The 12,666-nt window shown below is 45.9% G+C and overlaps 1 protein-coding gene across 1 annotated transcript in view; it reads right to left on the minus strand.

Annotated features, from left to right (window-relative positions):
- LOC131383885 (uncharacterized) overlaps positions 1 to 12,289 on the minus strand; it is a 22,887-nt gene extending 10,598 nt beyond the window's left edge. Inside the window, exons 1-2 of the mRNA XM_058441335.1 lie at positions 11,937 to 12,289; positions 10,049 to 10,281 (exon numbers count right to left, since the gene is read on the minus strand). Coding sequence (XP_058297318.1) covers positions 10,049 to 10,281; positions 11,937 to 12,289 — 586 coding nt within the window. The remainder of the gene's footprint in view (positions 1 to 10,048; positions 10,282 to 11,936) is intronic.
- Between the last annotated feature and the right edge of the window lie 377 nt (positions 12,290 to 12,666).

The raw sequence follows: 12,666 nt of genomic DNA on the forward strand, positions 1-12,666 counted from the left end.
GAGGCTTTGTTCGTTTCTTTTTATTCTTTTTTCTCTAAACTTCTCTTCTTGCTTCATTTCATTCATTTGATCTTCCATCACTGATACCCTTTCTTCCAGTTGATCTAATCAGCTACTGAGGTTTGTGCATTCATCCCATAGTTCTTGTGCCATGGTTTTCAGCTCCATCAGGTCCTTTAATGACTTCTCTGCATTGGTTATTCTAGTTAGCCATTCACCTAATCTTTTTTCAAGGTTTTAAACTTCTTTGCCATGGGTTCGAACTTCCTCCTTTAGCTTGGAGTAGTTTGATCATCTGAAGCCTTCTTCTCTCAACTCATCAAAGTCATTCTCTGTCTAGCTTTGTTCTGTTGCTAGTGAGGAGCTGTGTTCCTTTGGAGGAGGAGAGGTGCTTAGATTTTTAGAATTTTCAGTTTTTCTGCTCTGTTTTTTCCCCATGTTTGTGGTTTTATCTACCTTTGGTCTTTGATGATGGTGACATACAGATGGGGTTTTGGTGTGGATGTCCTTTCTGTTTGTTATTTTTCCTTCTAACAGTCAGGACCCTCAGCTGCAGGTCTGTTGGCGTTTGCTGGAGGTCCACTTCAGACCCTGTTTGCCTGGGTATCAGCAGTGGAGGCTGCAGAACAGCAGATATTGGTGAACAGCAAATGTTGCTGCCTGATCATTCCTCTGGAAGTTTTGTCTCAGAGGAGTACCCGGCCATGTGTGGTGTCAGTCTGCCCCTACTGGGGGGTGCCTCCCAGTTAGGCTACTCAGGGGTCAGGGACTCACTTGAGGAGGCAGTCTGTCCATTCTCAGATCTCCAGCTGCGTGCTGGGAGAACCACTACTCTCTTCAAAGCTGTCAGACAGGGACATTTAAGTCTGCAGAGGTTTCTGTTGCCTTTCGTTTGGCTATGCCCTGCCCCACAGACGTGGAGTTTACAGAGGCAGGCAGGCCTCCTTGAGCTGTGGTGGGCTCCACCCAGTTCGAGCTTCCCGGCCACTTTGTTTACCTACTCAAGCCTCAGCAATGGCGGGCACCCCTCCCCCAGCCTTGCTGCTGCCTTGCATTTGGATCTCAGACTGCTGTGCTAGCAATGAGCGAGGCTCTGTGGGCATAGGACCCTCAGAGCCAAGCACGGGATATAATCTGGTGTGCCGTTTGCTAAGACCGTTGCAAAAGTGCAGTATTAGGGTGGGAGTGACCCAATTTTCCAGGTGCCATCCATCACCCCTTTCCTTGGCTAGGAAAGGGAATTCCCTGACCCCTTGTGCTTCCTGGGTGAGGTGATGCCTTGCCCTGCTTTGGCTCAGGCTCAGTGCACTGCACCCACTGTCCTGCACCCAGTGTCCAACAATCCCCAGTGACATGCACCCCAGTACCTCAGTTGGAAACGCAGAAATCATTCGTCTTGTGCATCTGTCAAGCTGGGAGCTGTAGACTGGAGCTGTTCCTATTCGGCTATCTTGGCTCCACCCCTTCCCCTTTCTCCTGTTTTGAATTGATGCAAGAGGCTAGACGCATGTCCTGCTCCCAGCTCTGGATTCATGTCCTTAAATCACCATGATTAAAAATGAGCAATCTGACAGCCATAGCCAAAGAATCGAATCTGTTTCTATTCAACCTCAAGGCTGAATTGCACAAGTAAGATCTTAATGCTTTAGTTCCAGCAACCGTCCCACATTTTGGGCCAGTGGCTGTGGTTTAGAGGCTGCAGGTCTCTCATTGGCTGTGCTAGCGGAGACAGGGACTTGGGCTGTTATCATTGGACAGTCCCACCATCCATGCATAATTGCACACCTTAAATTTTTATTCTAAACCTTGAAAGATTACAGGCTTTAAAAGAGAAGAACTGGATAAACGTGAATGAAATGGAATAGTAATTTGAGACTCCAAAAGCATGAAAAAGAAATGGTTGCTTGAAACAGAAATTGTTTCTTGAAAACTTGATTTACCTATTTCTGTGTTTCTATCTTCCTGATAAATATAAACTATTACCCTAAGATAAGTTGACAAGTTTGATTGTGAATTTCATGATTCTCATATGTGCTTTTGGACTTTATATTTTGCATACAATGCAAAAAAAATCCCTCTGGATAATGATACTGTATAAGTGTGGAGGACTGACAAAGAATAAGGTGAATGACTTTATTATGAAAACAATTGTGACCCAACTGATCCTAATAAAGGGTGATTTAGAAATATAACTGATAGAAATGATCATGCATGTATTAAAGCGATTAAATGAAAACTCACTAAATGGAATGAATTGTTTTCCAAGGAAAAACTGCACCACATATATAGACTGAAGCAGAGTTGATAATGTTTAGTTCTCAGGGAAAGAATGCATGAAAAATCGTCAGGACGCCACAGGCCACCTGCCTCCTCGACAGTCCCCAAATCAAAAGGGTGCCACCCACCCCCACCCTCCAGCAGGTCCCCCCCTTGGTGGGCTACAGGTCTTTCAAGCCAAGTGCGGTGGCTCTGAAAAGAGCCTTTGGGTTTCGGTGCTCAGGCGCTCCTGAGGCAGCTCACTTGCTCCTGGTGTAGCAGAGCAGAGCCTTGGAGCCCCTGGACACGGCGTGCTTGCCCATCTGCCCCGGGAGCATCAGGCGAATGGTGGTCTCCATCTCGCGGGAGGTGATGGTGGTGCACTTGGTATAGCAGGCCAAGTTGCCGGCCTTGGTGGTGATGTGCTCCAAGATGTCATGAACGAATGAATCTATGACATCCAGTGCCTCGCGGGAAAGGCTGAGGCCCATGTGAACCCACTTCAGCACCCGGGCAAAATAGGTGGCGAAGCTGTCCCTGCAGTGGCTGGAGTGGCAGTGCCCGTGCTTCTTCTGCTTGTGGGCCGTCATGGCTTTGGCCGCTTTGGGCTCCTTGGTGCTCAGGCCTTTGTCGGAGGTCAACTCAGAGGAAGGCTCAGCCATCTTGGAGGCAGCTGCCAGTGGATAGGAGGAACAGACAAGCTGTTGATCACCAGTGGGAGGGCCTTTTGTAGTCACCGTAGTCACCGCATGGCTGACATCATGGGCTAACTTGAGGTCTGATGGGATGAAGTGACACACAGCGCAGCGTTCAAGGTGATTGGATGGTCCTGTTGCTTGGCGTCTTATCAACCAGTCATGGTGGACGTTGGCCGACCTAAACACCCTGTCTCCTTGCGTCCCTAGAAAAAGTTACACAGATAGATGCCCCACAGGGCAGAAAGCTCATCTGCCCCCCACCTCAGCTGATCCATGTCACACATGAGCACTTTGAAGGGTGTCACTGAAGACTCCCAAAGAGGCAATTTCATCTCATGCTCCTTGAAGAGATCCTGACCTCCAGAGCCCAAGTCCATTATGCCAGAGGAATGACTATGGCCCCGTGTGAACCATTTCTCACCCATCTCAGAATCTACTGTTATCCTGGGCTAAGCTGCCCTGGCTTGAGCAGGATCTCCCTGACACGGCAGCCGAGGGCTCCTGGGCATAAAAGAACCTGGCTGTTTGGCTCCTGTCCTCAGTTCTGATCAACCCCTTCAGTGAATGGGGATAAGGAACAATGACAAAGCCACAGTCTCCAAGCAGACAACACAAAAAGAAAAGAGCTTTGATTTAAAAAAATTAGAAATACTCAACATTTACCAAGATTAAAACTGCATTCTTTTTTTTCATGTATGTATGCATTTATTTATTTATTTTATTATACTTTAAGTTTTAGGGTACATGTGCACAACGTGCAAGTTTGTTACATATGTATACATGTGCCATGTTGGTGTGCTGCACCCATTAACTCGTCATTTAGCATTAGGTATATCTCCTAATGCTATCCCTCCCCCCTCTCCCCACCGCACAACAGTCCCCGGTGTGTGATGTTCCCCTTCCTGTGTCCATGTGTTCTCATTTAAAACTGCATTCTTAACAATACTTAGATGCTTTTTTAAAAAGTGCTCTAAATGTTAGAATCCGCAAATAGACATAACAGCTACAGTATTTTTAAGATTCCTAAATTCTTTTAAAAATGGATTCTCAAGGCAACCTTCTTAGGGAGGAAAAATATATTGATAAAATGGAAACATTTCAACATTCAAAGGATTTATGATATTACATGCAAAACATTTCTCAAATATGTCTACCTCAGAATAAGTTGTAGCAATTGAACCAAAGACAGGACTTACGAACTTGAGTATTAAGTGTAATGGAAGTAATTGAGCACGCCAATGACATGTAATTCAAAATGGCCGGGCTTGGCAAGGTTGCTCCCTGTCAGACCGTTCAGGTAAAGCAAATCCTCCTAGTAATACAATGAAGTTAGTAAAATGGTCCCAGATTACGATGGGGAAAAAAGTCTCTTTTACCTAAAAAGGTATAATATGGTAAGAAAACCAGTGAGGCAAGCACACACACATAAACTTCTAAACAGGCCTTTCTACAAATTGGGATACACAAATCCTACTTGAAATTGTAGCAATCAAATCCTGCTCTTGTTGGATGGAGGAGGCAAGTGTCATGTCCATATATTCCTTGAATTAATATTCTCAAATCGCCATCATTAAAACATGCAAGCAAACAAACAAATAGCACACAAACACTCCAATTTCCTCCTCTATGCCCCAGCAGGAACAGCCCAGATAAGCTCTTCTTCGTTCATCCTGAGTCTTGAACCATTTTGTGTCACTATAACAGAATGCCCGAGGCTACGTAATTTATAAGGAAAAGCAGTTTATTTAGCGGATGGTTCTGTAGGCTGGGAAGCACAGGGTCATGGCCCTGGCTCCTGTGAGGGCTTCCGTGCTGCCTCATAATATAGAAGATAAGGTCAAATGGGAAGAGGACAGGTGTAAAGAGAACCCAAGAGATGTCCTGGCTCTGTAACAACCCTCTCTAGAGGGGAGGAAACTAATGCATTCCCAAGAGAATGAATCCAGTTTCTCCAGAGTGAGAGCTAAGTCACTACTGGAAGAATGGCACCAAGCCAGTCATGAGAGATCTGCCCCTCATGATCTGCCCACATCAGCTGCATTGGGGATCACACTTCAACATGTTTTTGGGTGGGGACAAACAAATCATATCCAAACCGAGGCATCCTGGGTCACCTCCATACACTTTTGGCCAGTGACTGTGGCTCAGAGACTGTAATTCCATCATTGGCTGAGCCAGTGGAGACAGGAGTGTGAACAAAAGTTCTCTGAAAAGGAATTTGGAGGACAGAGCACTTGTGCCAGTGAATACTTGGCAATCCTGGGAGAGGTTGTCTTGGGTGTGAAACCAATTGCATTGAAGGGAGTGGTAGGATTTAATAGTGAGTGGTAGGGTTTAAAGTTCATTCCCTCTGAACTCCCTAATAAAGCCCATTTATGCAAATGAAGGATTGAAATCACTGAGTTCTGATAGGCCTGCACAGCTGAGCTCTGATTGGTTAACGATGCTGATCCCTGATTTGTTGATAGAGCCTAGCTCTGCTTGGCTGGTTCTGGTGTGCTCTGGAAGCCCCAAAGTTGAACAGAGGTGTGAGTTTTCTGGGAACTCAGAGTACATGTGTGACCTCTAGTCAGCAAATGGCCGCTTGGCTCCATTTGAATTTAGGCCCAGTTAGCCACTTGTGATCCATCTTAAAGGATTGGCTCTTTGACATTCAAATATGTTTCCAGGGGCGTGAGCTGCTGTCATTGGATTCTCCCATCATCTGAGTGATGCATAGTAGCTTTATTTAGTCTTATCTAGTTTCTTTAGTCACCAAAATAAGCTTTGTCAGTATGAGAACTGTTCTGCACATTCTCTGATTTTTTGTTACTCATGTTTGCTAATGTAGCCCATTACCATTCCTTCTTGCATCTCAGATTATCTTTTTGTGATCACTTTCCATCCACCTAAAGTATGTTCTTCCTGCGTTCTTTGAAGGTGAAGTTCACTGGTGTAAATACTGCTACTTTTCTAGTTAGAAATGTCTTTTCAGATTGGGATCCACAGGAAGCAGACTCTGAGATGGATTTTAGTGTGCATGACATGTACTTAGAATTAACCCCTGAGGAATGGAAGGGAGGGAAGCAGGAGTGGGCACAGAGAGAAGTGCATCCATACTGCAGGCCCAATCAAAGCCTCTTTGGATCCCAAGGGGAGCTCTGAAGGTAAAATGGCCCATCAGAATCATTCCACCTTGGGCAGAGCAAGCCACATGTTTGTGCCTCCTCTTGGATCAGTCCTTGGATGTGGTCAGTCTCTGCAAGTGCGTGACATTGGGCAAGGCAGCTTCTGCAGCTTGAGTCATACTTGAAGGAATTGATGGCTGATGACTGGCATCCGACTGCTGTCCCAGCAGCTGAAGCAGCAAATCTGTCCTTGAAGGGGGTTCGGGGCGATCTACCTGCACGTCTCTCACAGCTTACTTCATAAATGATGTTTGGCTAGGAATGCAACTCTAGCATGACAGCTATTTTTTCCTTTTTGGCCTCCATTTGTTGATGTATAGATGTCTGCTGTCTATTTTGTACTCGTTTATAGGCAATGTATCTATTTTATGCTATTATGATCTTTGTTTATCATTATGCTGTAGCTTTACTATGATGTGTCCAGGTGTGCTTCCTAAGTTTAGTGAATCATTTATCTCCCTAATTTTGGATACTTACCAGCCATTCATTTATTTACAAGTTTCATTTCTATATTTCAGGAATCCTACTTGGATACACTTTGAAACAAGAGCAAACCAAAACACAATATACTTCAAATAGTTTGTTGAATATACAAACTATGATAGTTCAAATCTGAACACTGGTACTTTTCCTCTTAAACTTCAACTAAGTAAAAAAGAGAAGAAAGAAAACTCCAGGTATTAAAGCTACCTGACAAAAACTCATGCTGAACCTGATCTTCCAAGTGACAGTAGAACTGAAACTGATGTGTCTGTACAGATGCCAGGGCTACATGGGTGGCACACGTATGTTATAGCAAAAGAACAGGAACCAACTGTTAATTTGTCCACAATTAGGGAGCGAATTGACTTTACCATATAAAATGCTTCATATGAACTCTACAACAATACTGTGCTATGTACAAGATTTTAAAAATTTTTTGTTTTAATGGAAAAGCTTTACACAAACAAGCCATTAGCTCATTTCAAGAAAAAAACCCTAAAAATCAGTTTAAGGCCTTTGTTTTAAATCAACTTAAGCTATATGATATATTTTTTTTATTTGCAGTAGATCTTTTCTCTTTCTTTCTTTCTTTCTTTCTTTCTTTTTCTTTCTTTCTTGCACCACTGCACTCCAGCCTGGGTGACAGAGCGAGACTCTGTCTCAAAAAAAAAAAAAGCATACAAATTTATTTAACATATATACACTGCAGCCTTCGGAGCAAAGGCAGAAAGGTACAGGGTAAAGGTACAGGTCTATTTATATGCTGAGGTTCAACAAAGTATGGACAGCCCTGTAGAAATACGATGGGACAAAAAGGCTATGGCCTAATGCTAATCCAGCAGGGCTTGTTTGTCTAGACTGTGCTTGGCTTCTGTGAACACACATTTTTTTCTTCCTGGGTATGGGGCAGGACCCTCTCTGTAATGGGGTCTTGTGATCTGCAGTCAAACAAGGTAGGTCAGATCATTTCTTTATGGCCAGTTTTACACAAAAAAGGTGGAGGAAAAATTAGAGAAGTATTTTTAGGCTTTGTGACTATCTTTAGAAAAAAAGGCTTCTGGTTTCTAGGACCCACCTTGGGGAAGAGGGATTCTGGTCTGTACAGTTAGCTCCCCGGGAAGAATAGGGCTGACAGACAGGAGGACCCAGGACCTCAGAGAACATCTTTTACATCTGAGACTACTTCTGGGGCCTTTATTTTGGGGTATCGTGCTCTGAGCCCCAACAATAGAAGTCAGCTGCATGTGCAAGTTCGTCACTTACAATTTTTACTTTCCTCAAAAACACTAAGAAAACAATACAGACCAATCCTTTGCCACTGTAAAACTAGGATTGCCTTTCCTCAAGCTTCCAGTAACATCTTCCTAGTTTCGGCCTGATAACTCACCACAAGCACCTTTAACACTCATAGTTCTAGCAACATATCGGTGATCATGATATATGTATTCTCTAAGTCAGAGATCCTTTCTCTGCAGCAAATAATTCTTTTCTTAACCCTCACTTGAATTGCATTTGGTGTCCATATTTCCCCCAGCCATCTCCTAAAGGCCCTCTAGGCTTCTTGTGCCATGCATGTCAAAATGCTTCCAGTCTCTATCCATTATCTAGTTCCAAAGCTGCTTCCACTCTTTCAGGTGTAGCTATCAGATCTGTTTGGCAACAGAATCCCTATTAGTTTGCTCTGTTAGCCTGACAATGTACCACAGACCTGGGTGGCTTAAACAGCAGACATTAATTGTTCACAGTTCTGGAGGCTGGAAGTCCAAATCAAAGCGTCAGCTGGGTTGTTTCCTTCTGAGTAGTAAGAGGGAAGGATCTCTTCCAGGGATTTTTCCTCAGCTTGTAGATGGCCCACTTCTCTGTATGCTACTTCACATTTTCTTCCCTGTACGCATGTCTCTTTGTCTGAATTTCCCCTTTTGATAGGCACAATGCACGCTAGCCATTTTGGGTTAGAGCCCACCCTAATCAATGTAATTTAACTTCAGTATCCCACTAAAGAACCCATCTTCAAGTAGGAGAGAGACGAGGGGTCAGGAGTCCAATAGATGTATTTGGTGTTTTTTTTGTGGGGAGGGGGGACACAACTGAACCCATAGGATATAGGAATCCTGAGTTGTAGATGGGAATACCTCCTGCCTCTTCCATTATGTTAAGAGAACACTGGTAACTGATGAAGGGAAATAAGGTGACTCCTATCCATCTTTTTTCAAGACTACTTGAATGTTGAGTAATTTTATACACACACACACACGCAGACACACACACATATTTATATATATATATATAAAATCTGGTTTATTCCATTAAATTCTGTAGTTATAATGAGAGTGAAAAAGCTAACGAACATTGTTAGAGATATAATGTTGATCTGACTAATCCTTATAAAGGGAAACCTAGGAATATAAGAGAAGTGACAGAAATGACCATGTAGTAAAGGGATTAAATGGAAAATTATTAAATGAAAATCATTACTGTCCTTGAAGCAAGTTGCGCTATAGATAGAGTTGACAATGTTTAGTTCTCGGAAAAAGAATGCATGAAAAATCGTCAGGACGCCACAGGCCACCTGCCCCTCCCCTTTATTACCTCTCCCCGCAAGAGGTAATAAGAACCCATTAATCTCATGAACTCAGGTCTCAATCACACCCCTTTGTCAAAGTTTGCCCTCGTTATTTCTCAGATTCTTACATAAACTCGGAAACTAGCGTTCGCCTTTGTTTTACTTGCAGCCTCTCAACAGGTGCCTGCAGTGAGAAAATTAGCCTCTGGGGTAGAGTCGACTTTTGTCCACTGGGGGTCGCAGATCCCAGTCCTCAGGGCCTCAAGACTGTGCCGCGAAGGAAGGAAAGGAAGGGTTGGAAGCAGCCTCTTCTGAAAACCTGATAGCTCCCCTCCACCCCCTCCACCGCCTCCACTGTCGCCAGGCGGAAAATTCCCTGTCCCATCTTCTGAACACAAGCCAAAGTGCCTCCTGCCCTCCCGCCCCGCGTACATTTCCTCTGGGAAACCGTCGGCCTACCAGCTCTGCAATCAGCCGCACAGAATTCAAGTTCGGATTCGGCTTTGATGACCTGCCAGAGAGAAAGGGACTAGAAATTGGATAACCTCTCACCCCCATATTCCTTCCCAGGAAGAGATGAGGAGATGCAAAAGGGGTTCAAGACAGCTTGCGATCGTCTTCACCCGCCCCTCGCCATCTCCCCGAACACCCGCCCGCGACGCCCGACAACACCCCCGCCCACTTCAGTCCAGGCAAATCATAAATCCTACCCAGTCGGCAGCATCCAGATGAGCCACAACTCCTTCGCAGCGCAACCAGGCCATGGGAGTGCTCCATCCCCTGCCTCGCAGTTACTGATTCTCCAAGCCGGGCGCCGCCCATTCCTGGTGGGGCTTCCCCCACCCATCTCCGCGCCAGGCAATCGCGCGCTCTTTCTTTACCTGTGCTCCACTGGTGGGCAGCGTATGCTCCCGCGTCGACAGCTCTGTTTCGCCTTCCGGTCCCCGTAGCTCTGCAGGGGAACAGGATCGCTGGCGCCTCCTGGGCCGATAAGCGACCCGGGGCTGCCCGGCTTAGCGAGTGCTTCGCAAGACCGCCCAGCGAGGGGTAGCCGAGTCGAGGCAGCGCGGTTCCCAAGGCAGCCACGGCTGCGCCCACCCTCCAGTTCGGACCTCTGGGCAGCCGCGGTTGCTTTCAGTCTCTGCTCGTCGAGACAAAAGAGCGTGACAAGCCGCGCGACGCGGCCAATCAGCGGGGCGAGGGGGCGGCCTCCCCAAGCAGCCTCTGGCCCCGAAGCTACTGCTAGCAAGACTCGGGAGCTGGCGGGCGGGAGCTGAGGCCGACAGGCACGGGAGCCGGCGCGGCGTCAAGCTGAGCTCGGACGCACGGAACAGGCCCATTTCCCTTTCAGCTGTGAGTTTGCTGCTACCCCATCGCTTCCCTTCTCCCTATCCCCTTCCGCCTCGGCTCTGCTCCGGGCTTTGAGACCGGATGCCTGAAACACGAGGTGGGACAGAAACCAAGTGAACAATGAGAGTTCCTTCCCTTTGTATAGGGGGAAGGGGGGAAGAGCATTTACTGAGTACTTTCTGTGTGCAAATGCGCCTGTCTCCTTTCTTCTCAGCAGCCGTGTGAAGGAGGTAACAGTGTTCCCATTTAACAGGAAAGGACTGAAACACCCAGGCAGTACAGTTAGGAAGTGCAGAGCTAAGAGCTCACTCCCAAGTCAACATATCTGAGTTCAAAGGCTGCCTCTTGCCAACACTCCTCTATTCTGTTAGATTAAGGGATAGCGGAGAAAAACCAAAGCCAGGATGGGAGGACCAACTTGGGACTGCATAGAATTAGTGAGCAAAAACTGTTATCTCCATTTCACAGATGAAGAAACTGAGCCAAAGACAGAGAGGTTAAGCGTCTTGCACTGTATCCCGCAGCAAAGAAGTTACAGCATCCAACTTAGCACCTGTATGTTGCTCTCTAGATGCTAATTCTTTGCCCTGCAGCATTGTCTGAAGAGCATTTTTGCACAGGTAGTCTCAAACCGTCTCAACAGCAGTCTCAATGTGATGATAGTGCTGAGGGAGGGGGTGAGGAGGTAGTGGGGAAAGGGCTGAGGGAAGATGAAGGCAACCTTTATGGTGCCCATTGTACAGAAGAGGAAACTCTTCTTGGCACTCTTCTTTCCTTCGTTATTTTTTAAATACTTTTTTTATACTACAAAAAGCTGCCCGTTTTATAAAAGCAACATAATTTCGACAGACCTTTGTGACCCCAAGGGAGGCAAGTCTCAGAGAGGTAAAATGATTTGTCTGAAATTACAAGGTGAAGCCAAAATTTGGACCGAATCTCTGAATCCAGAACTCATACTATTAACTAAAGTGAGTAAAAAGTGGGCTGCCTCAGAATCATTTTGGAGAGCTTGTTATAAATGCAGATTCCTGGGCCTTAAACCCCTGGGAGATTTTGATGTACTAGGACTAGGGGTAAAGAGTGTGATTTGTAGTTTTAACCAGCCCTGTAGTTGATTCTGAGGTGTAGAGAGATTCGTGAACCACTGTTCTAAACACCACCACGTGATGCTGAAGGTTATACGTAAATGGGCCTGCCATCAGTGTATCTGTCCATGGCATATCTGTTATGAAATGTAACTCCAGAGCACAGGTTCCTACCAGAGGTCCTTCCTGGAATTGTATGCAAAGAATCTGGACTCCGTACACTCTTCTGAGTCCACAGCTTTGCAGATTTTCAAATGAGTCTGTCATAATGTTTTCCTTCTTCAAGCCATGCTTGACGAGGAAGTGTGAGAAATAAAACCCCATTTAACCTAACCCCCAAACCACAGCTTTCTGTTGCTGATATAGCTCTTTCATTTCCTGGCTCAAGGACAGGTTGCTAGGTTGCCCTTCTGCAAGCTCTCCAGGGGACTTCTCCTTTGCTGGATTTGGCATCACTGGCTCCAGAGAAGGAGCAACTCCACGGAAACGGCATGCAGGGCTGTCCAACGTGAATGGCCATGAAGGCAGTGGCTGGAAAACCTGCTCCATTTTTCCCTGACTTAGAGAGCAGGTATTACTTCCTTTATGTATAGTGTGGCTAGGAGGCTCCTGTGGGGCCTGTTCTTGACTCCTGATGCTTGGAAGCAAGTGAACAGTCTGATGCCCTTCCGCTGCCGTTGGCTTCATCTTCAGCCTGCCAAGGCACTTCACTCACTCATTTCCGCCCTCTTATTTACAATCCCAAGATCTAGAGTTCCTTGGAGTAAACAATACAGATTTGGAGATGAGGCACCTTCCGTCTCAGGATTGTGGCCTGTGGATGGAACAGTGGGGTAGTGGTGGTGCAGGGTGGAAAGTGTGGATGTGTGGAGAAGACAGGTTGCTCACCTCACACACTTAGGGGTGATGCTGGCAGTAGCTCTTAGGTTTCCTTCAGACTTTTGCTTCTGCTGCCCTGTCCCGTGACATCTGACTCTTACCTCCCAGAAGACTCTTGTTCAGTGTTCAAATTGGCTTCATCACCAAATTAGGTATTTGCAGCTGGACTTGGTAGGGATGGAATC

This window comes from Hylobates moloch, unplaced genomic scaffold (genome assembly GCF_009828535.3).
Source record: "Hylobates moloch isolate HMO894 unplaced genomic scaffold, HMol_V3 SCAFFOLD_7, whole genome shotgun sequence".
Taxonomy (NCBI): domain Eukaryota; kingdom Metazoa; phylum Chordata; class Mammalia; order Primates; family Hylobatidae; genus Hylobates; species Hylobates moloch.